Source organism: Callorhinchus milii, unplaced genomic scaffold (genome assembly GCF_018977255.1).
Source record: "Callorhinchus milii isolate IMCB2004 unplaced genomic scaffold, IMCB_Cmil_1.0 Scaffold15, whole genome shotgun sequence".
Lineage (NCBI taxonomy): Eukaryota > Metazoa > Chordata > Chondrichthyes > Chimaeriformes > Callorhinchidae > Callorhinchus > Callorhinchus milii.
The window spans coordinates 10498659-10524439 of NW_024704756.1; the positions used below are offsets into that span (position 1 = coordinate 10498659).

Sequence of the window (25781 nt, forward strand, 5' to 3'; positions counted from 1 at the left end):
TGGCCCGGGTTGTGTCTCGACACATTGCCATGCTTAAGAGTGTCCAAACCAGGGTTCCATGCATCCCGCATACACCTGGAAATTCCAGAGATAAAACTATTGGAATGGAACGCACACTTTCTCCCTGGAGGGATGCATCCCGCTCACCTAACTCCAGAAGGTATTTAGGCGCAGGTCGGCAGGAGCCGAGGCTTGGGGGGGGGGGGGGGACCTCAAGAGAGCGCGTGCGTTGGGGTAACCGCTGGGAGTCTTAACTCGCTAAAACTGCGTAGCAGCTCGCCATTGATATCGCCGTCTGGCCAGCTTTCCCGCTGCTGGGCCGGCCCGGGCCAGCCTGGACCAGCCCGGGCCAGCCCGGGCCAGCCCACCCGCTAGGGCTTCGGCTTGCAGGGTTAACAGGAGCGGAGTGGGATGCCACCCACCCACCGCCCCCCCACCGCCAGTGATGGTCTGCCCTTCCAGGTCCCTCCCACGGGCCAGGCTGTGCCTGTGCTGGAGCATTGGAGGGTACCACCGGCTCAGGAACCGGACTGGACACACCCCCTTACAAGAGACCCGGCCTGGGGTGGTCTGTCTGCGCGCGCGCGCGTGCGCGGATACGGGCAGGAACGTCACGTTACGCACGTACGCACGCACGCACGCAGGGAGGTACGCGCCGCACGCAGGCCCGGGCCGCGCAGCCGCCGTGCGAGCGAGCGAGCGTCAGTCAGTCAGTTACCGGGAAGCACTAACCGTCAGCGGGTCGCGCGCGGTTTGTTTTCCATCCGTTCCTTTTTTTTTTATTTTTCTGACAGTCTGCCAAGGAGAGGGAGAGAGAGAGACAGACAGAGAGAGAGAGGGGAGAAATTTCCACCAAAAAAAAATAATATATATATATATATATATCCCAACGTCCGTCCACATAATGTCCGAACCCGACCGATTAGAAAATCACAGAATAAAAAACTTCAAAAACAAGGGCCGCGATGTGGAGGTACCGTAACTCCCCCCTTCTTTTTTTTTGTTGTTGTTGTTGGTGGTGGTGGTGGTGTGGGGGTGTCGTTATTTTTTAAAACGCTGCAAGAAAACCGGCTCGGTTTGATGTAAAATCGAGGGACGGATCCCTCTTTACCTCCTCCCCCCCTCCTCCTCCCTCCTCCTCCTCCTCGAACGTGAGGCCTATTCAGGCCTCGGCCTCGAAGCCCGGGTCGCCGGCCGCCCCTTCCTCCCCCGCTGTCGGTTAACCAGCCGGCTTGGTGCTCGTTGTTTGCGAGGCCCTTGGCGAGCGGGAGAGGGCGGGTCGCTGTTTGGTTTTAATGCGGGAAGAAGCGGTTGGTTTGTTTGTGTGTGGGGTGGGGTGGGGGGAGGGGGGAGAGGGAGGTTGGGAGGGAAGCCGCCGCCTCGATTTTTTTATTACTATATATAAAATATATTTAAAAAATTTGGCTGTGGAGGCGGTGCGGCGGGGGGGGGGAAAAAATAGAAAATACCGTATGAAACCTCGGCCTGTCTGAGCCGGGGGGTGGTCGGCAGCTCAGCGAACCCCCTCCACCCCAACACACACACACCATCTCGTCATTTATTTTACTTCCTTTTTTTTTGCTGGTAACCGGCTCAACGCGAAACGATCACGTCGTCCGTCCGTCCGTCCACGTCCCCCCCCCCCCCCCACACACACACACACACACGTTGATGGAATGAGGTTCTGCTGATGGTGGTTGAGTCCTCCTTTTGAAACTGGAATCTAAAAATGCTGAATTCCTAGTGCGCAGGAACATGGAATCATTCAGTCGATTTTTGGTTGCAAAGTCGGTCGCGTCCGGAAGCACAGTCCTGTGTTTTTTAAATTACTTCTCCTTCATTTGTCTTCTTCCCCCCCCCCCCCACCACCACACAAAAAAGACCCCGTCTTAAAAAAACGTTTTCGATTGTACAGTGCGACGCCAGTGCTCTCAAGCGACCCAAGTGAATCAAACCATCCGTCTCCCAGCACACAATGCCCTACAAATTATAGTTCTGACCTAAACCATCCTGTGCCATTTTTGCTTTCGGAATTGACGCTCCCTTGGATATTCAAGAGGAGACCCACAAAAAAAAGGGCTGCTGTAATATTTGGTTGTATTTTGAAACTGTCACCTCTTTTGTACTGTTAGATACTGTACAAAATACTGTACAGTGTAATCAGTAAAGCATCCTATATTTTGTGGTTTGTACAAGCCAATTACTCCTGATGCTTTCCTCACTTTCTACACTAAGTTATCAAGGGCTGCCTTCAGATATTTACATCGACATGTGCATCTCTGCCAGGGGTCACTGGGTAGTAATCAGGAGTGGGAAATCTCGCTGACTTTTTTTCCCCTAACCTGGCAGGTTAAATTCAAATGCCACCCAGATTGACATCAGCAAACTTAGGACATGTTGGTCAAACTTAGGATCTTTGAGCTTAGTTCTTCAGAGAATTGGCTACTAGTTTTTGATATCCTTGGTAACAATGGTTAGAATTGTTTCTTTTTAAGGATTTTAAAAAAACTTATAATGGCTATGCAGCTCTTTTATAATATTTACGATATTCATCCACTATTGTAAATGTAACACTAATGTTTTTATTTATCCATATTTTCATTCTGATAGCATTGAATATGTGATGTTTACTGCATTACAATTAATATGTTAAGGTCAGTGTTTAGTTCTTAACCCACATTCAGAGGTGCCAGACTGATTATTTGTAATCAATGTAGATTGATTCTTCGTTGGGGGCTTGAATGTACTACAGTGTTTCTACCTTTTATAGCTTCTTAACCGGAACTTTAGTAATAACTGGCACTTAGTTTGAGCAAAAAATTAGCAACTACCATTGGTTCTGCAGATCATCCAGAACTCTGTAGCCTGTGACCTCTCCTGCACCATGTTCCGCGACCCTATCAACCCCATCCTCGTCTGACTCCACTGGCTTCTCATCACACAGAGGATATAGTTCAAGATCCTGGTCCTCACTTTAAAAGCACTCCATGGTCTTGTTCCCCTCTACCTCCGTGACCTCCATTTAACCCCCTACCAACCTGCCTGCTCCCTCCTCTCAGCAGGCTCCGACCTGCTTCACGTCCCTCGACTCGCCTGCCCCACCCACTGGAACTCCATACCGCAGTCCCTCCGCCTCACCCCCTTCCTTCAGGACCTGTCTCAAGGCCCTTCTCTTCGACGGTGCCTTTGGTCACCCTCCTTCCCCCCTCTGCCCTCCACCCTCCCCAAACCCAACCCCCAGCTCGGGTCCGAAGTATTGATTGTCCAGCGCGTTGGGACGTCTTCCCGACATGAAAGGCACTATACAAATGTAATGTTATTGTTGGTTATAACAAATTTCACAACAAACAGGAGTGGTGCCTATTATACTGTGTGAATGTTATTTACTATTCATTCAGTTATTTGCATTGATTGACTTCTGTAGACTATATAGGTAATGAATTGGTATTCGAGGGATTGCTTAACAGAGTCCTAAGAAAAGAAAATTTGCATTTCTTTATCATTCAAGCCATAATATAGATTACAGTGCATATGTTAAAACTGCACCAGTTAAAACTGGTGAAGGTTGACTTTAAAATCCTAATTTCATTAGATGTTTAAATGCTATTGGGTTTTCTCTATAGGCATTAAATGTCCTAGAAAATGGAGAAATTTTGAAATGTTTTCCATACAGTAATTGCAAGAGGTCTGTTAGATAATCATCGTACATTACATCTGACATTTGAAGGATCTCGTACTGTTGACTGTTTGGGCATTGTGCAATAGTGTCTGGTCTTCCTCATAGAAAGTTATGGATATTGTTTCTAATAAAATTTTGAAATACGTTTTCAGTCTGGGTGGGTAATGCAGTATACATGAAAAATCTACTGTAATTTGAAGGGGCAAGAGTTCATTTGGTACATCAACTTGTTACTGTTTTAAGGTACTGAATGCACATTTAGACATAAATTGGCCTTTTTTGAAAAAGTTTTGTCATTGCTCCAATTATGAAAAATTAATAACATTGCATCTGTCCTTTCATGTTGCAGACTATGAGGAAACAGAGAAATGAAATTACAATTGAATTGCGAAAGGTAAGCGGTTTTGTCTGTACACATGTGTGTATTCAGGCTGGAATAGTCACATATAGACGTTGCTTAGTTCTGTGTTTTCCTTACAGCATTCTGGCTGAGCAGAAGAGTGGCCTACTTCAAGTTCTTAGCTGAGACCCAGATTTCAATTGTATACAAGATTTTAGCGACAAATTTATATCCTGCCACTTAATGGATCAGTGCATCAGGACCTCATTGTTCTGTTCCCCTATGTTGATGTTATGTTCCCTTTGATATTAAAAGGTTTATGGACTGGAGTTACATATAGTTTATTGAAACAATATTTTCAATTGAAAATGTTTTGTAGTTCTAAAAGTTACTTTAATTCTAAATCTGTCTTAAAAATCCATTAATATACTTTTTAAACTTCAAAGTTTTTCAAGCCAAAAAATCAATATTTCCAGAATATAGAACAATACTTGTCCATCTTGTTTATTTGGTGTAGCATGAATTACTTTTGTTTGGGAATCTGTTCCATGTATTTGGGAAGAAGGGAAAAATTCTAATATAATGACGCTGGAGGCATTTTCAAACCTGCACCCTCCAGTTCTGCTCTCATAATCTACATCAAATAGTCATTCATATACCTTTATTTTAAAGATCTGGATCATTTCTCTCTAAATTGTCTTTCTGTGAAGTTGGGTTTCCAAGCGTCTTCATAACCTAGACTGTTGAATCTTGTAGTTATCCAATTTGAACTCCTCTGAACCACTCCAGTGCGTTGATGATCTTTTAAAGTTAGGATGTCCACAACGGTACAAAGTGTTACAAGTAATCTGTACAAGATTATAATCATTTATTTTGACTTGTATTCAAATACCATCAATCTGTAACCAAACATTTGATTAGCTTTGTGGACAGCTGCTTCACATTGACTGGAAACCATCAGTGAATGATTAACAATGCCACCAAATTCTTTCCCACCCATTGTTGGATTATCACAGAACAGTTTTTGTTTATGCCCGTATTTGCAACAGCCCAAACTCTTGGTTCACAACCCTTCATTTTCAAGTAGTCACAATGCTTGCTTTTTCCATTTTAGTAAAGGTATGTTACTTAATTTGATATGTACAACTCATTTAAGCATACATTTCCAAGTATGAATATGGAGATAATATTGGGCTGGTGAAAAATATTGATGATACATTTTTAAGGCAAGTACCTTGAAGTAAGGTTTTGTTATATTACTTCAGAGTCCCAAGGATTATAAGTAAGTTACACAGAGAAACATTCAAGAGCCTCAAGCAAATCATTATTAATTAAATAGTACTGTACGTTCTAGAGGATTGAGAAACAGCAAATAACATCAAATATGTTTGCTTCCATTTCCTTTTTGTGGAATGACAGGTAAATATTGTAGTACCACTTGTCTAATATAAATGATTAATGTTGTTTCTTTATGGTCGACCTGATGGCTGCTTCATGGTTGGTAGGATGTGGGTTTGTGCTTATAAATTTCTACACGTTCTAGGTACTGTATTGACTGAACTACCTAGTGATGTGCCAAGAGGATACCAGGTGCTTCCTTAAAGGAGTGAAAAAAATTTAGAGGCCAAGGGAACCCACACTCATCTCCTAGAGCTGGCTACAGAGCTGAATTGGCAGAGATTAGAGAACAAGGACCCCAAAAGAAGTGGAGGATAAATAAATAATAAATCTGTTGTCTCATATAAGCAAGCAAAGCTTTGCATTGCCCTTACCTCTCTGGACATTAGTGCAGTACCACATAATATTATGCATTCTATGATTAACTACATGCACAATCGAACCTGATTTTAGGCACCAATTAAATGTAAACATGGGTATATTGCATTCAGTTTGGATTATGCTGATGGAAGCTATACGATTAATTGGATTATAGGGTAAACCTTTATTTTTTTTTGTGAGTGAGAGTGCCCATGCAGGATTGGATCAAGACAACCTGAAACACTTTCAAAGACAAATTAAATCCTAAAAAGAAATGATTTAAAACTGTTCAAAGTGCAGTTTTTCGTTCCTTAAAAATCATAATAAATTTCCCTCCAGGTAAAATAGCAAAGTTATTTGAGTGCTTTCAGTATTAATGTTGAAGTTCTGTTTGGATCACATTCTTTAACAAGATTGCTTTGAAGATAATCATAAAAGTGGTAGCTTTTAACAGTATTTATAGACAATAGTGTTGCCTAAGTAATCCTTATATAGTAATCCTGCTATTCATGTTTTCCAGACAGCAGTATGAATGTGCACATTTATTGCTGCAGAATTTTGATTAAGGATGTACTTTTTTTAAAACAGTTTTGGTTTACAGTTGTCTACTTTTAGTTTGCTTGTCAAGTAATCTTTTTGGTTGGGAGAAGGATGAAGTTATACTTTTCATTTGAAAGAAAAAAATGGTTTAGGCAATTTAGTAGGATTCATTTAAATAGGATAGAATTCTAATTAAGTTACTTTTTACTATGCATTCAGTAAATTGTATTTGTGAGTTCCATATTTCATACTAATCGTTTTGTCAACCTAGAAATGAAGGCTTCAGTTACGAAAGGATTAGGTATACTTAAATTCCAGTTAACTATTCACTAATAATGTGTGCAACAAAAATAAATATTGCCATTTTTATTTAAAGGAAATGGCTACTTGTTCAAAGCTGAATTTTATTTCCCGATCCTTTAGATAGATGTTTTCATTACAAACACTATCAGGAAGGCAAGCTTGGCAAAAGTAAATGTGCATTTTTCCCTGCATGTGTGTGACAGAAGGCATATATGTTAGTTTTGGGATACAGGAAATGGTGCTTAGTGGTGAAAAGTAAACTGGAAAAAAGTGAAGAGAATGAATACAAATTTGATCCAAAATGAGATTCAATATCTAAACTTAAAATAATAAATAATAAAAATAACTGAGAAGTGCACCTGTTCCTTGATATAAAAAATTGAGAACATAAAGTAAATAAATTACTTAGGAATGTTCACAATGTACCACCCAATATTTGTGGTTAGCTTCTGATAGGCACTCGTCTGGAAGTTGAGCAGAAGTCTGGATACCATTTTCCAGTCAGTAAAAGTTTGTAAATTGACAAATATTGAAAATATTTTGTTTCTATATGTTCAGAATACATTCTTGAACTAGACATAATAATTTAAATGCATAGAATGGTGGTGCTACAATTGGCCAGTGGTAGGATGTTTAATATTACATACATAAAACCGTAACAATGTTTAGTTGTAATTTACACACGTATAAAAGTGTGTTGCATTTTCCACCATTATTTTAAAAAGAGAGATAAAGATATTCCTACTGTTGTGATTTGTTTTGACTTGACTGAAGTGAAAGTGCAGAGCTATACTTCCTGAATTAAGAGTGCAATAACCTCCCTCATACAATTAAAATTATTATTTAAAACATAGTTAGTAGTTCTAAGTTAAAAAAAAATTTAACATCCATGTTAAAACAACTTTAAGTTTATATTCCCTTATCCTACTCGACAAAATATTCCAAATTTGCTATATCAGTGATATTTAATATTTTGTATATCTCCCTGATATTTTCTCTTGATCGCCCCTTTTCGACAACCAGTTGAACTTATGCTTCTCTGGTTTACATGGCTGCATAATATATTGTACCTTTACTCAGCAGAAATGGATAGGAACCACACAGAGAGACTTTAGGAAAAATATGTCTTATTTTAGAGAGCATTTTCGCTGAAAACTGCAGTTATTGAACGTTATTGCCGTCATTTGTTTTGTCAATTTTCTCTCCTCTTCCTCTCCTGAAGGTGTTGACTCTGCTTGAGTATGGTTCCACAAATGCCAGCTTTCCTCAGTCAAGTAGCTGTTTATGTGTGACCCTAAACCATGACCAGACTAATTGACTGTGATGGCAATGCAGTTGAGCCAGATCTATTCTACAGGCACACATTTTCCAGCAGGAATTCGTAGAAAGAAAACTTGTCTGATTTGTTTCCATCCTTCCTTGCCCAGGGGCATTGAGGTTAATTGTAGGAGATGTATGCTTTCAAATTGTGGATTGAATGAGGTAGAAGTTCAAAACGATGTGACTTTGTGCAATGACATTACTATTACACGCTTTAAAATATAGTATATCCAAAGCTGGATAAGCTGAAGCAATTAGATATCAGTTGATCAATTGAAGATGATCACATGAAAAAATGTCAATATAGGGAGACTCAATATAACAAGTCTAAAGCTTGACATTTCTCCTATAAGAGTAAGAGATGTTAACTGTTTTCTCATAATTCAACAGGAAGATGGGGTAAAAATGCACACTTTTCTTTTCCTTTAATTAATCGCTCCTGTACTATAATAATCCCTCCAAAAAACAAAACAATAATAAATTGATCATTTTCAATCCATGACTGTTTGTGGGACATTGCTGTGCGCAATTGGCTGCCGCATTCGCCCACAAATATACAGTCAATTCACTTTACAGTATATTCTGTGAAGCGCTTTGGGACGTCTAGAAGACGTGAAAAGCGCTATATCAAATGCAAGGATTATTATTATTATTATTTCTCTCTGTATCATTATGCTTGACTGTTCGTGATTTCCTAGTATGCTTCATTTTATTATTTAATATTTGTTTAACTTCATGGAGCCTGTGCAGAACCTTGTCTTGTTCGATTCCCAACTATTCTTCATATTCTACATTGGGCTCATTGCTCTGCTTTGCCTCGCCACCACCTTTTCCACTATCTCTCCCTGCACGCTGAGACTTTCATCTATGCCTTCATCACCTCCAGGCTCAATACTCTAATGTCCTACTGTCTCCCCAGCTCTTCCTTATATAAGCTGAGCACCATCCGGAATCTTCACCCTGTGTCTCTCCTGTACCAATCACCATTAGTCCATCGGTTCCCCAGCCCTAGAGGATCAATTTTTTTTCCTCATTTTCAAAAACTTTCATGGCCTCCCACCTTTCCTCTTGTATCTTCTATAACATTCTGCCTTAGCCTGTCTCTTTGCTAACAATCACCAGCCTACTTCACTTTCCCATGTACAACAAAATGAAAGTGGTGTGGACTAGTATAATTTTTATGTCATGTATTGGTCATTTATTGATGTGCTGATAAAACATTTCAGTATTAAAATTATGNTTTTTAAGATTTTTTTTTAATTCTAGAATAAGAGAGATGAACATTTGCTAAAGAAAAGAAATGTGCCACAAGAGGAAGGATTTGATGACTCTGATATTGATGGCGATTACAGAGTGGTGAGTACCTCAGATATTCAGAGTCCACGTTAGAATTATATGAACAAATGGATGTACGAGGTCGAAATTTGGTTGATTTGAAATTGGCTTGCAGTACTCACTATCTAGATTTATTGGTCTTGTTAACAGTCTTGTTAACAATCGTAGCCAATAACATTTTATAACAGAGCTGTAACATTTGCCATTTTCAGCTGGCCACTATTTGAACAGTTTGATAGTTTGGGATCACAAATGAGGATTTCTCAGGTCCAGCTGCAGATATTCATATCTTTTCCCCTGAAAATAATGAAATTCATGAATCTTTTATCTGGTGTAAAACCAGAGGAGAACGTCTGTTAAGAAGGAAATCAAGATATCTGCTTTTCAGACCTGAATGTCTTCCACCAACTGCAAAAAGAGAATTGTATTTGTTTTCTTAACTGAAACTGATCAGGCAATGATTAGCACTTTTAAATTTTCACGTGTTGCATTCTGTGGGTTTGTATAGCTACATAATTTCTGCCTACAATATTAGGCAATTATTTTGATAGCTGAGATACATTGGGATAAAAAAAATCATGTAGTCCTGTCTTCCATCTGAAGAAAACAAAAATAGGAGGATTGTTTTGCAGAGGAATAAACAGGAAATAAGTAACCAAGAATTTAAATTCTAAAAATGTAATAATATGTGCACCATGTGTTGAATAATAGTAAAATAATTTCTCCTTGTTATTAAAACTGATTACACTAATAGGAAATCCAGGAATTAGTTGTGATGGAATATATTAAGTTAAAGGAAAGTAATTATATAATAATCTTACCTTGTGTTGAAAAAGGGAATTTATTTTATTTGGAAAAACTTTCTTTTTTTCTTAACTGTATTTGCTAGAACAGAAATATAAGTGTGTTTTCTATTCTCTTGTAGCAATCGATCACACTGTCGGGGATTGTTCAGGTATGTGCTTACTGAACATAAGAATATATTTCATTAGTAAATTTGCTAACTTTGAAACATACAATTTTCCATTATAAGCACGTGTCATCAAGACTGGTGATTTTACCAACCAGTGGAAAATCTTGCCCTAGCTATTGCTAAATTATTCTAATTGTCTAAATTACTAGTTCTAGTTTCAACTGCTTTTGTCATGCAACATTTTATTATGTTTTTCTATGATCTGCTTTGCTTTAGCAAAAATATTTTNAAAAATTCCTTGTAGATCTTTTGAGGTACATTTAAATTCCTTTTTGCTTCATTAGTTATTTTTAAGTTTTAAGATGCATTTTATGTATTTGTGTAGGGTGCTTCCAGTGACAATCCAATGATACAGCTCAGTGCAGTTCAAGCTGCCAGGTAATGACTCTGTTTCCTGGTATACCTTTTTTGGAATATCTACAGTATGAGAGTAAATTAAATATCTTGTGCATCTTGTACAATTTATTTTCTCCTCCCACATGGTGAAGTGTCTCACCTCTATTTTGGCGTCCACCTCTAACCTCCCAAATCCAGAGATTTACTAAATTGCTAAATCATGAGGATGAGCCTACATATAGCCACAGCTATTGGTCGACTAATATATCATAATCTTTGATATATTATCTGTTGCTTAAGTCTTTACTAGTGGAGAACCTCCTAATTATAAAGTCCTTTTTATAGTGCTATGCCCTTTTAAAACAAGTACCCCAGTATTTACAAACGGTGGAGATAAGGAAAAACGAACCTAAATACAGCGGTTTTCAGTGTTTTGAAAGTTAACTTGGTTTATCGGTCTGAGAAATAGGACTAATTAAATCAGTATAGCTGGTAGAATTGATGCATCTCATGGTGTGTCTTGTTAGCATGCCTCTGTTCAGTTCCTTATGCTGCACGGAAACCAACACAGTGCTAATCCAGTGCCAGATACCAAATTGGGAAGTAATGTTTTGAGAGTGGTAATGCCAGGATTTTCATACTATGTGTAGTTTTGTTGTAGTAATGGGAAATCCAAATATATAATCAAAATTTCTTTGGAGCCACGTTTGCAAATAGAGCGTATGTAATGGGATCCAGGGTACCAATAATGACTAGGTCAAGAAAAATGTTTTCAGAATCGATTCTGATACAGATTCATTGAAAGGGGACCCAATCGAGCAGCTCATAAGTAAAGCTCCAAGTCTCCAGTGATGTCAGTTCCTGAGCACTGACATCACTTCCCATCACTACTGGAATTGATACCAAAGCCATCTGTGCATAGTGCATATGCCTTAATACAGAATAAGTTATTTTTTTCTTAAGTGTGGGAAACAAGCTAGTCATTGAATCCCGTGCTTTAAGCGAGGCCTCGTTCAAATAGAGAGAACTATAATAGGGTCCCCCTGTTTTAATGTTACAAATCTATTCATTCTCTTCTGTACTTTTATTTCAGAAAGTTGCTGTCAAGTGACAGAAATCCCCCCATTGATGACTTGATCAATTCGGGAATCTTGCCAATCCTTGTTCAATGCCTTGAAAGAGATGAAAGGTATGTACTGTGGTTGTAATGATATCAAAATGGGAATACCTGTTTGGGATTGCTATTGCCAAAACTTATCAATTTCTGTCAAATTACACAGCTTATAAAATGATAAAGATTATAAATTTTAATTCAAAGTGAGGAATATTTGCATAAGGTAATTTTTAATATAGTTGTTGACATTCCTTTCTGTTCTCTTGTACAGTCCTTCCATCCAGTTTGAAGCAGCATGGGCATTGACGAATATAGCATCAGGAACATCTGCACAAACACAAGCTGTCGTCAAAGCTAGTAAGTCATCAAATTATCTGTAATTTTCTCTACTCTTCTGAAACTGCTGGAGTACATTTTTGCTGAAGACACAGTCACTAGCTACCGATAGGTACTTCGCCCAAATGGCTATTTTTCTTGTTAGGGTTTTCGACTTTGGAATACAGTACAGTGATGTGATTCTGATCTCACCCAACGTCCATGTAAATGTACTTTCCAACAGAAGTCAGTGGATAGAATTCAAGAGTTGCTTCATAACACATTGAAGCCAATTGCAGTGCCCCAATTGCTGCTCCAGCTGAGTTAGCAGCATAGCACAAACCAAGTTTCAGACCTAACCCTATTGGTCTGGTCAGTTTATTGCTGTCTTTACCTAAAAGATCATTAGAAGAGCTTATTGCTCTTAATTGTTGCTTTGTAGTTTTATAATGTAGTAGAATCTAAATTATCTGACCATGAGAATGCCAGATCTTAGTTGCTATTTCAAAGAAACATGGATTCACACCTAATTAACCAATTTTAATCCCTTTGTAATCCAAATTTACCTCAAATTCAAATTAATGGCGATTTATGGAAAATTGATGGGTGTAGATGAGCTGTTATGTGTGCCTATACATTCACTTACAGAATATAATTCATTAGAAATAAAGTGCGTTGAGATGTTTGTTTATATAAATGCAAGTTATTATTATCACTGGTTACCGTTTTGTGTTAGATTTGTGCATTTACTTTATTTGATTTTTTGACATTTGGATTGTTGCATACTTTGGCCTTAATGTGGCATTCCATATATCATTTGGATTAAAAACCTCCGATGAGGGCAGTTGTAGGTGAATATCGTTTTTAGATCTCTTGCCTATTATTGCAGGTAAAATCTGAAGTAAATCTGGGTTTCACGGGAATTTCTAGGATTTAGAAAAATTGACTGAAAGAATGGTCACTCTGGATTTAGAAAATTCTGAAAAATGTGAAGTTATATACTGTACAGTACTTTCTGTTGAATTTATTGAACCCACCAAATGGAATAATGTTCCCTTTTTAAAATATTAACCATCATTAAAAATCTTGTTTTAACTTCTGAACCGAAGATAATATTAATTGTAAAATTGAAACAAAACAATATATGTGTACACGTTCTCCAAAACATTATAGGGTATATATTCATGCTTAAACATTTCAAAGTTTATAGATATGTCCTATTTCTAAAATTTCCTCTACTTTTTTATCCTGAAAATTGTTAAGATAAAATGTGTTATTTTTATTAAATGTTGACGAGTTTCAAATTAAGTCAGAAATTGGAAATGTTATTTTTGTTGCTTTCATAAGTCAAAGTGAATTGTTTTGTTTCCTGTGTTTCCATTTATTTTGGTTCGATTTTTGAGTGGACTGTTTTATACCTTTTGCAATATGTGCAGTTAGTTGGTAAGAAATGCTGACCTATTTCCTATATAAATAGTACGGTAACAATTTTAATGTTCTTGGAACATGTGCAATCCTGCTGTTTCTCTTGAGGACTCTGCTGAACATTAAACAGTCGCTATTCAATAATATGAGGAGTATTGTGGAACACAGGTTCCAACAATTTCAGATTTTAATTTCTTCTCTTTATGGCCACACAGCTCACCCCATTTCCAGCTGGGAATGTGGGTGTTCTTCCTGTTCCTCATTTTATGATGCTCCAGGCCATATGTGAAGAGGTGGACACAATCTCCTTTATGCCTTAATGTGACAGAACCAGTAGAGTTGATTTCTCCCCCTTTCGATGTTCTCATGTTAAGGTGCTTGATTAATGCTTCCAGTCGTCCCATAGGTCTAGGGTGCCTCATCCAGGTTGCCATTTGTCACATGTGAGCCTGGAAAGTGAGTGTTGATGGATTATCATAGTTGAACTCAAAACAGACCTGTGTTAGTTGATCTCAGCTGAGGCAGTAGTTGGGGAATTGCAATTGGATTCAAGGCTTCCTGAGCTAGGGAGAAGAAACAGCCAGGCATGTATTTAGGTCAGAGCGTCATCTTTCTCTCAGTGCCATAGGTATACATTTGTGTTTGCTGTCCCCATTTGCGCCACTTGAAGTCTTTTTGTGTTAGTGGGTTAGGATTAATATTACAGTATTAAAGCTATACCAGATGTTTGAGTATCTTTATTACTATAAATGTTTTTTTCAGCATCACAGTGCGTGAGTTGGAAACATGCTGGGCCAGTTGGCAACCAAACCAGAATCTCCGAAACCTGCTAGTGATCTAAAGGTTAAGAAAATAAAATATTATGTTAAGCAAATAGCTTATTATGATTTACAGCAGTGAAGCAGATTTACCATAGGTGACTTTACTGTGGGGCCAGGTTCTTCCATGTTTGCACACAGTAAAACTCAGAACAAAATGTGTTGTGCATTCATGACATTGACACAGTGATACATTGCGAACTTGGTATCCTCTGTATCCTGGACAGCTGGTGAATTCTGAAGTCTTTTTGACATCCTTGGATAGGAAACAGTTTCTTTAGATTTGTGCTATTGTAACCCACAGCAATTCTAGATTTCAGATTCTTAATATATTATTGCCCGGGTGTTTACTTTCATCTTTTTTTCATTGTGAAGTAAAGGTGGCATTTTTCTCTCTTTCATTACAGATGCTGTGCCTTATTTCCTAAGGTTGTTGCACTCACCGCATCAAAATGTCTGTGAACAAGCAGTTTGGGCCCTTGGAAACATAATAGGTGTGTATCCGAACATCAATTTTATTTATGCAATTGTTTTTCTGCAACTTGTGTTGGGTGCTAACAGAATTGGGGCTAATATGAAGTGTCTTGTGTGCTTTGAAGAACTATTATAAGAACATTTTAAAACGAAGGAAGGGTGATGTATTAAGTGTAGCACCATAATCATTTAATAGTTTTATTAACTATTGATAAAGAATATATAGTTGTTTTCCTTCAACGATCAATATGGATTCTTCTATATTCAGGAAGTGACTGAAGATCTGGTAGATTTAATACATGAGAACTCTGAAGTAGTTGCAGTATGACTCGGGGAAGTAAATATTGCAAATCAATCATTGGGTCTGACTATACCTTGTCATGTGGTGCAAATCAACAATATACTACTACAACTATATTTGCTCCTAACAAAACATTCCCCTTATTTCTTTCTCTCCCTTCAGGTGATGGTCCCCAGTGTAGAGACTATGTCATTAGTCTAGGAGTCATAAAACCTCTCCTCTCCTTTATTAATCCTTCTATTCCAATCAGCTTTTTAAGGAATGTCACATGGGTAATTGTCAATCTCTGCCGAAATAAAGATCCTCCTCCACCAGCAGAAACTATTCAAGAGGTATGTTTGCTTTAATATCTGAACTTTCTAACAGAGTTATTTTGCTATAGGAGCGTGAAAATTACATTGAGAACAGAACATTCTTTTATCTTGGAAGCAGACTTAATATCGTTAACATTGGTTCAAATTGTTTTTTTGCTTCTTCTGCCTTTCCACTGCAGATGCCACTTTTACAAAGCCTATTTTTGTCTAGTACAGCAGAGAATAGTAAACAAGGACTTCATAATTACAATAAAGCATAAATGTGATGGAACACCTCCATTTTTCTTCCATATGATGTTGGAATACTTCGGCATTCTACTTGTGAAGCTCCTACTTGTAAATAATTACTATAGTGTAATTGTTGTGAGCATGTTAATGTGTAGACTGAAATCATCTTGTTGGGATGTGTATGGTGTACCAGTGTGCTGCTGGCCCATGCTCACAACTCACATTCTATTTCACAGTAAATCTGAAGATGATTTACCGAGTAGTTAATAAAAACAACTCCACAAATGGTTACAGATCAACCTAGTCTAGAAAGTCTTCAAATTCAATGTCTTGCAAACTAGAAGATAGCAAAGCTTAGACCAACTGAAAAGAGGAAAATTAGCTATATGGAGAGAATTCAGTTTGCTAAATATGAGCTCTGCATGATGACTTGTACACAGATGCTATGGCATAATTACATTTCTACCATCATCAGTAGGATATCATATGCTGGGCTAGATATTCGCATTCCACACTGTCGATCTAAATCATGGCATTATTTAATGATTTATGTTTCTGTTTGAGGCAAATTAATCTGCATTTTGTTTTACTACAAAACCTATAACAAGATGACTTTGTTTCTTATGCAGCTGTTGCCAGCTTTGGGTGTACTAATACAACACAATGATACAAATGTAAGTACACATAAAATTCACTCTTTTCAAATCTAAATATGCTTTCTGCATCTAAATATTTTACAACTACATGTTCTCTCAGATTCTAGTTGATACAGTCTGGGCACTGTCGTATTTGACCGATGGAGGTAATGAACAAATACAGATGGTGATAGATTCTGGTGTAGTACCTCATCTAATTCCTCTTCTGAGTTGCCAAGAGGTCAAAGTTCAGGTGAGAAAAAATAACGGTGTAAACCATTACAACAGAAGGTAGTCAGTTGAGATTACTGGTGCTTTGTATAAGATAGTATTAACTTCTACCAAGTTTTAATAATACAATGGATAATTTGCTGCACATAATAGTATCATCTGGTTTGCGTGATTGGCTGATAACTTGTGTCTACAAAAATAAGTTTCATCATTGCTGTCAGAAAAGAATAAATTGCCTGAAATCAGACAATTCAAAATTTCACATTTCATATTAAGGCTTCCAATAGAAACAATGTTATGTTTATTTTAGATATTTTGAGTCCTTGATTTCTGTGGTTGTACTGCCTCATCAGGTTAAATTGCAATTAATTTAGTCTCCTGAAACTTGATTTGAGATTGCTTATAATATTAAACTTGGTTTAAGGTGAGAAGTAATCTGACTTGANTTTTTTTAACCACGGCATGGTGTTAACTCTGAATTCAATTCCTCTACCTTAATGAAACAATAACTCGGGTAATAAAACAATTCAATATTTTCAAAGGCTGAAGCAATTCAATTTGTATGAAATATCTTAATTTTAATTCTTTCACAGACGGCTGCACTGAGAGCTGTGGGTAATATAGTAACTGGTACTGATGAACAAACACAAATTATATTAAACTGTGATGTGCTCTCCCACTTTCCAAATCTACTAACCCACCCAAAGGAAAAGATAAACAAGGTAGCTTTTTTTAATAGAATTTTCAGGTTTTAATGTATTGATTCTTTTGTTCTGATGATATTCCTGTATTGATTCTTTCTCCCTGAATGCGTTTTAAAATAGTTTACCTATTTATATTGCAACTTATACCAATAAACTACATATAACTGGCCTTTAAATGCACAGTACTTGATAATTGTACTTTAATTTAATTTCTATAATTGTTCCTTTCTGATATTCTAAGTAAATCTGGTTAAATCTACTAGTGGTAAAGTGAATATTGACTATGGATCAAATATAAAAGCAGCTGACAAATACATCTGTCTTCTTCAATGTATTCTGTAGGAGGCAGTGTGGTTCCTTTCAAATGTCACAGCTGGAAACCAGCAGCAGGTACAATCTGTAATAGATGCTGGTCTCATTCCAATGATTGTCCATCATCTCACCAAAGTAAGTACAATATGTACTTTCTGTAAAACAGTTAATTGCATAAAAAGTATTGATTGTCACATAGTTTTTACTTTCAACAAATGTTGCATTAAGTTTTCTTTTTAAATTGGTGCTCTGCTCTGTTAAAGTTAGGATGGTGGAAACCAGAATAAAGCTGCATCTAAGCTATTTACTGATTCACTTTTATTATAATTTCAATTGCATTTGATGAATATTCATTATCAAATTAATTCTTAGACTGCAATATATCTCTGAAGAGTCCTGTTTTTGGAGATTGACTGTTCTCTGTGTTTTACAGCTCTTGTCCCACTGCAAAAATAACCCCAATATGTTGTTGTTGAAACCGTAGTATAATAGTCCTTAACTACAACAACACATAAACAAACTTGTGAACAAAACATTTTAAAAGTTTATCTGCTCAGTCGTGATATTTATATTGTCCATCTTTCTATTTTCATTTTCTACCAATTTCTAGGTTTCTACATTCTTATAGCTCCATTATGCACAGGAAACACCATCATGGAAATTGATAGTCTTCTGTCAATCTATTATTTATTTAATCTATTGTTTGGTTTGGAATGTTAAGAAATATTAGCTTTTAGCCCACTGCTGGGTTTTAAAATGTTTCCTACATTTTTATAGCTCTGAATTTAGCACTTAAAAGTAACTCTCTAAAAGTGATTCTTGTTTGCTCAATACCAGCTTTGATGCAGCAAATGAAAACCTAAGGTCGTCAATGAGAGGTCTGTGTTATAGGCGTGACTGGGTCAATCATTGACACTATTTTACCAGGAAACAAGTATCCTCCTTTGCAAACTGCCCCCTGAGGGCAAATTGTGTATGTAATGTGTATAAAGTGATGTTTGTTTAACTGTACAATAATGAGAAGCTAAACTATAATAACTGGATACTAATAACCTAACTTGTTCAATTTTTGAATGATCTTTCAGGGAGATTTTGGGACGCAGAAGGAAGCTGCTTGGGCTATCAGTAACTTGACTATCAGTGGGAAAAAAGAACAGGTAAATAAAGGTTCTAAAAGTCACTTATTGAGAAGTTTGAAATCAATTGGCAACCAATGTTTGTATGTATATGCATGTTATTTTCCATTATTTCCAAATCAAATATATTGATCATTTTTGTTGAATATCCCATTAAATGATTGCTTCATCTCTTAAGCTCTTATGTTCCATTCCCTGACTGAACAGTCTTGAAAGATAAGTACTAAGATCTCAGTCAATGGTTCTTTAACTGATGCACAACAGCAGTTCAGGATAAAACTTGTCCTGTGAGTTTTCCTTCTTCCTACTGAGATTTTGCTGTCTACGTATTAGAACTTCCCCCAAGCTGAGATTGGGAATTTGTATTTTGAGAAATCATAGGTATAAATTCATGGCCAGTTATTTTGTGCATCAGTACGTAATGCCATTGGATCACCTAAATTAAAGCTCTTGAAAGTATGGAAATCTTTTAACACTTGTTTATAAATTTGGATTTAGAATAGTTTCGGATTACAAGGTAAAGCAAACTTTGAATTGAAAAATTCATGTTTGAATGTTGTCAAATATTCATGTACAATTTGTCAGCATATTGTGCTGATTTATCTCATCAACTTGGTTATATTGTAAATTGTTAAATACAATAAATAGTGAATTGAATTAGAATAAAAATGATTCAAATTAAATTGATACCATAATACATAAATATAGTTTATCATTAAAAGTGACATTGTATTGTCCTTTCTCTTTCAGGTTGAATATCTTGTACAGCAGAATGTTATCCCTCCTTTCTGTAAACTGCTTGGTGTGAAGGATCCTCAGGTCATTCAAGTTGTTCTTGATGGCCTCAATAACATTTTAAAAGTGGCTGGCTCTGACACAAATACATTAGTTGAAATGATAGAGGAATGTGGAGGTAAGAAATGGAAGTTTTTTGCATTGTTTCTGAAGAAGTTTAGTTTACCTTTTGTTGGCATCTCTAACATTATGACTTAACACTATTGAATTTTCCAGGTCTTGAAAAAATTGAAGCCCTACAACAACATGAAAATGAGGATATCTACAAATTAGCATATGAGATTATAGACCATTATTTTTGCGGAGATGAGGTAAGAATATTTATCAAAACCCTTAAGCAAGATCTTGTGGAAAAGTTGTATTTCTGAATAAGTCATTACCCGATTTCACAATTACCACCTCGGTAAAAAATGTGGCTGCTAAGGGCCAGATGCCCTATTAGAGAATGGGGGTTAGCGGGGGAGCAAATGAAATGGGACTGCAGGCTGCCAGTTGGACCACCCTGCTAAGTGATGCTGCGATTCAAGTTGCTCCTCTATATTTAGAGCTCTAAATAACAGTATTTATTGAAAGTTAATGTTAACTTCAGTGTTGATGAGAAATTATATGTGCAAGGTTCATATTTTCTACTTTATAAATATTAATTCGAGCAATACTGTTATTGCTGTTTTGGTATTTTTTAATTGTGAGCAGAACTAAATTTTGCATAGTAGGAATACTTGTTTACATAAAGCTGAATGCCTTTTATAAAGTCTGTGACAATGTTTTAATTTTTAAAAAAATACTAAACAATTTTCAACTTGCAATCTTTACTTCTGTAATTCTGTATTTTGTTTAAAAATATTTTGAGTGCCCATCACGTCATTAGGTCTACATCCTTGAAATACAGCGTCTGATAGTGAATTCACATACATGAATGAAATCCCTTCAATAATTGACTGGTGATGTTCCACTTCAATATCTTGCCATATACTAATGGTGATTAAGCCAATTTGATGCAATGTGGACACTACTTCGACAAAAAATTTAGAGGAAAATCAACTGACAGAAATAAAAAGATGTAACAGTCAATCATAATTCTTTGAAGTTACATTTTGAAGGATTATATGCAGTGTCAGCAGATGAAGAACTAGTATTGTTTGAAAATATTCCTTTTCTGTCTTTTTGTTAACTTGTTTTTGTTGTTAAAACTGCAATTCTGCTTTTCTTGTGTTGTAATAGATTGATGAAGATCCCAGTCTTATTCCTGAAACCACGCCAAGTGGAACTTTCAACTTTGATCCAACTGCAGACCTTCAGACAAAGGAGTTTAACTTTTAAATATAAGTCTTATGCACATTCACTTTGAAGGTATAACAAAGCAGAGGGTTATTGGTCGCCTTGTATAAATCAAATTAATGTTTTTGTAAAAATGTAAAGAAGACGTAGAATACTGACTTACAAAAAAATGAGTGCCAATGTGTGCACGCCAGATTGATCTTCCAGTTGGAAAGAAAAAAAGCTGCTTTATATCACAGGTTACCAACAGAAGATTTGCTGTCCTTTGCTGTGTTTTTTTTCTTCATTAACTGCTGTGGTGCAATTACTGTGGCATATCCAAAACCTTATGCTGAAAATTTTCCGGCTGCCATTTTTTTCAAAGTGAAGCTATACCTTGATGTTTTTTTTGAAGATGAAACAGGGGTATTGCTAGTGCAGAAAATTTACAGTCCCATCATTTTTCTTTTCTTGTAAATTTATTGTAGTGAAAGCCATAGTACATACTATGTAGCTCCTGTGTCTTAACCTATGTCTCTATTACTGAGACTGGCAAAACTACCTTGAGAAAAAGCCTAATACCATGTTGGTTTTGTGACTGTATATAGTCATAGGAGGCTGGAATTATTTGTTTTCTGAGGAGTTGGTCCAGATTAATCCACAGTATCACACTACTCTTAGCATTTTCTGTGACCACTATGCTAATAATTTTAACATCTTTGGAAGTTCTTCATGAACATAACTGTGCACAATTTATTCCACTTTATCTTAAAGTTGCTGAAACAAGTGTTTTCGGTGACCATGCACCTCTGAGGATTCAGAGTTACTTTAGATGGTCAACAAAACTACAGTAAGAATTTGAAGTTATGATTTTTGGAAATTGTTTTGAAGATAGCAAAAATAATATAAATGAAATGTGAGCTGCATTAATATTCAGACATGAAACTACCATTTCCTAGAAATTCAGTATGTTCAAACTACTGCTAATAAGACTCCCTTCATAACACATTTTGCCACTGACTGAAATGCACTATGGTATTTATAAGTAACTTTTCTGCTGGTGTACATTTTAGCAATATGTTTAGACAGGTGCAAACAGCACCACTGAAAACTGTCCACAGCCATTTTGAGCTTAGATGTGTTGCTGCATGAAATTGATGGCATATATAAAGAACTACCCACATACAGTATAACATTTTTTATATGAGATGCCTAAATTCACTTTTAATAATTAAAGGTTGTCATCAACATTTATCTGCAAAAATGGGGGGTTAGCTGCTGCCACATAGTTATGGTTTGAAAAGTCAGATTAATGTGGTTGGATTTTTGTATTTCCACGCAATATAAAAGGAAGCAGTTTAAAATTCAGTTAATGTTTTGCTTGGCAATATGAAACTAAATTAAGTTTTTCAGCAAAAAAGTAAATTAAACGTATCACTGCAGTTTGCCACTTTTATTTTAGCCACTTTAAAGAGTTCAGAGTGTTTTACCTTTGAGCAGTAATTTTTTTGTCAATATTTTGTTGAGATTTTCACACTTACACAAGCATAAAAGGAGATATACATGAGCCACATTTACACCACAGCTGTAAATTTAAGTTTAGTGTTTAACTTGCGGTATCCTAGTGTTCAGTTAGAAGATAGAGATGTCAACCCATATTTTCAAAGTAATGTGCCCAGCTCTGTTAATTCAAACTTTTCCAGTAAAAATCAACATTAGGATTTCATGCCACAGGTTTCTGTTCTTCGCCCCTGGTTTCTTGGTCTGATATTGGCAAGAACCCACGGTCAAAGAGTGAGGATCAGCAACGTGAGTACACAAACCGCACATTCCTGAAATTGCTCTCCACTCCTAAGCGTGAATATTTTAAACGTGATTGGTGCTAGGATGATAACTTTTAATAGGTGGGTGTCTTTAGCTCTTATTTAGATGTCAGATTTCTTCAGTTGTTGGACATTGCTTATTTGATTCAAAGCTGACTTGTAAGAAATAGGCAAGTGTAAACTGTGCAGTCAGTTGATCTTAGCTTGGAGTTTAAAACTCCCACTTCCTGATGCCAATATAAAGTTGAGTGCAAATCACAGCAGCTTGGACAGGAATGGAAACGACCGGTATTGTGTAGTGGTATGAGATTCAAAATGAACATACTATGATGCAGCTTTAAACCTGCATAAAAAAGAATTCAAATAAATTTCATGTCTTGAAGTCTCATTAGCATGTGTGTTAAATTGCTGAGGAACTTTCAACTGCTGTATGTTTTTGAAATTGTATGGACTAAATCACGCTGGTGTAAGTGTCTCAGTTGAATCCCTAGTCACATTTGTTTCTCAGTTATTTCCCTCCCCATCAAAAAAACAACTATAGCTGCAGGAGAGATAGGTTTAAATCTTGCAAGACTATATTCAGTTCAGATCACTGTGATCTAAGCTAAATCAGGTAGCAAATTTACCTTCTTTGAAATATGGCTCAACATCCACCTAGACTGATGGGATGAAAGGCTTCTCTGTCTTTTGACTATGTGAAATAAATTTGAGCAATCTCAACCCAATTCCTAACGGGCATGACCATGCAGCACAAAATTGCTCCCAATTCAACAATAAATTGGCATTATCTGGTATGCAAAATGGCACACTAGTAAGTGATTTGCGGTTGGGGCTGAAAAGGAGCATTTCTATGCATCTAATTGTGCTGTATCTGATCTGAGATGCTTGATGCTGACTCTTGGTATGCAGTGCTAGCATTCCTCATTTTGATCAGCACAGAATTCACTGGGGAAGAGGGGAACAAAATGCAGGGTACAATCTAAACAACGGATCATAAGATGGTATCAATATGGGTTTTATAAAAAGTATTTTTAGTTTTCTCCTAAAGTTGGCTCCTTAGATTTTAGGTTTGCAAAAAGCTGGATACCATGTTATCTGTTCCAAAAATCCACTTTCTTACATTTTCATTAGAATCAAGTTGCAGATCATTGAAAATAAAATTGTTGAAACTTGTTTTTAGTGGTTCACTTTGTGTCAATACATTTTTTGCATTTATTCATTTCCTCCTATTCAGACAAAATAAATGTCTTGTTTGATCATAAATACATGTTACCCTGTTCAAGGCAAGGTATGACTTGACAGTGGTAGAAATTGCCACAACAATGTCGCCCACTTACTGGGTGATGTTCAGAAGTTTTATAGTGAGATTTCACAGCAGTTTTTCTCAACTCAGGCCAACTCGTGAGATCATCCAGTTCGGACGATACAAGTTTCAGTGGCAAGTGTGATTATTTGACTGCTGTGTTTGACACTGAATCTGGTCTCCAATTATTGAACCTCTGTGCGCAATTGGCTGCCGCATTTCGCCTGCAAAATACACAGTCAATCCACGTTACAGTATATTCCGTGAAGCGCTTTGAGATGTCTCGAAGACGTGATAAAGCTCTATATCAAATGCAAGCATTATTATTTTCAAAGGAAGTATTGCCATAAAATGTGGAGATTTTGAATAAGTGAGAGATGTGCTAAATAATGCAACACAACCCTAGGACTATTAGGAGTTTCAGCATAGACCGTATGGATGCCAAGTACTGACTTGAGGCTTGAACCCACAACCTTCTGACAAGAGTGGTACCAACTGAGCCAGCTGACATGATTGGCATTTAAAATTGTGAAGAGGCACAACACGGTAAATAGGGTAAAACCATTTCCTCAGGGAAATTGGTGATGAGGCAGCGCTTCAGAATTGTTCGAATCAGAAGTGAGATACAAGGAATTTCTTCACAGGATTTTTAGGGTGTAGGATTTGTAACTACAAGTGCGTGAGTCAATCAAAAGAATTGGATAAAAACTGAAAATCCAAACGTTAAGAGATGAGGAAAGAGCGAGAATGTAGGAATAATAAAAAAGGTGACTTAAAATAGGACTGGTACAGACAGGAGGCCAATGGTTGCCTAGGCTGAAATTTCTAAATGTAAAAACGTGGCTTGATTTAAATAACCATTATTAGAAACCCACCAAAGGATTATTTACATTTATGTCAATGACCAATAAGCAAAATGAATGTATAATCTCAAAAGTATAGAATGATCCTGGTAAATCATCTAAAAATATAAATTTTATTCCTTGGTTTAAATACGAACAGTGAACAAAGTATTTTCTCTGTGCTTTGTTTGGTACAATAAAATCGGGGAATGGTCTTAATTGTTTAGTTTTAATCTTTAAAAGGCAGTTTTGCACTTGTGATATTTGGTACCATAACATCTAATCCCATTTACGTTACGATGAATTGTCTAGTTACACATGCACTTTCCTTAGACCCAGCCAATGTGACCAGGAGCAGGAAAGTACAGTATAAATTGACATTTGTACAAGTTACTGCTGAAAACCATACAACAAACTATAGAGCACTTTTCATGTCGGGAGAAGGTCCCAAGGCGCTGAAATATCGTTTTGCTTGCAGCAGTGTATCACAAATGTGTATAACAAATATAGCAGTGTATAACAAATCAGCAGGGCATAACAAATCTGTCGATTGAAGGGACACATGCTGTAAATACTATTTACAATGCAGATTTCGAAAACAAATAACAACGATAAACCGCACCAGAGTTATCTACAAATAAATCTGTTTCACTGGAATGTGTCTCTAATCTAAAAATGCGTTCTGCTGCGCACCAGAAACAGATTCCACGAACATCCCCCTTTGTAGAAAGCAATTAATTGGCAAAGAGCCACGGCAAGATCCCGGGCCACTTTTTGTGCCTGTAACTGGTGGCGACTTTCACACTTTTGCACTTTTTTTTCCAGCTTTTTTTTTAATGTTTCTAATTTACAGCAACTCAAAATAATGTTCAGGACTGTAATAGGACCGTGTGTCTGCGCAAAGATGTACCATGCGTATGTCTGTCCACATATACACATATAGATATGTAAATTCTCTCCCCAAAAGTGCTGATGCAACAGTTCTTGAATCGTACAGATAAAAAAAAAAGAGAAACCATATAACCCGACCATTCAAGTCGAGAGATCACTCGCTCGTCACAAGACGTCGTGACAAGAATACGACCTCTATTTGGGGCAGCACTGAGCGCACCGCTCGCCGTTTAAAAAGCTCAAGAAAATAACTCAAAAAGGGCTGATTTTTTGGGGGGG

The 25781-nt window shown here is 36.8% G+C and overlaps 1 protein-coding gene across 2 annotated transcripts; it reads left to right on the forward strand.

Moving 5' to 3' along the window:
* Window positions 1-838: 838 nt before the first annotated feature.
* LOC103178041 (importin subunit alpha-4-like) lies at window positions 839-23641 on the forward strand. 2 transcript variants are annotated; one of them, XM_007892528.2, is made up of 17 exons: window positions 839-973; window positions 4029-4073; window positions 9207-9296; window positions 10201-10230; window positions 10574-10626; window positions 11678-11773; window positions 11970-12055; window positions 14664-14750; window positions 15194-15363; window positions 16203-16247; window positions 16330-16461; window positions 17033-17161; window positions 17486-17590; window positions 18541-18612; window positions 19342-19504; window positions 19603-19697; window positions 20608-23641. In XM_007892528.2, exons 1-17 carry the CDS (start codon window positions 905-907, stop codon window positions 20704-20706), a joined length of 1566 nt encoding a protein of 521 aa, XP_007890719.1. In that variant the 5' UTR covers window positions 839-904; the 3' UTR covers window positions 20707-23641. The 2 variants fall into 2 exon arrangements, with proteins under 2 accessions (XP_007890719.1, XP_007890728.1); XM_007892537.2 differs by lacking the exon at window positions 839-973 and adding an exon at window positions 1255-1310.
* Window positions 23642-25781: the final 2140 nt, after the last annotated feature.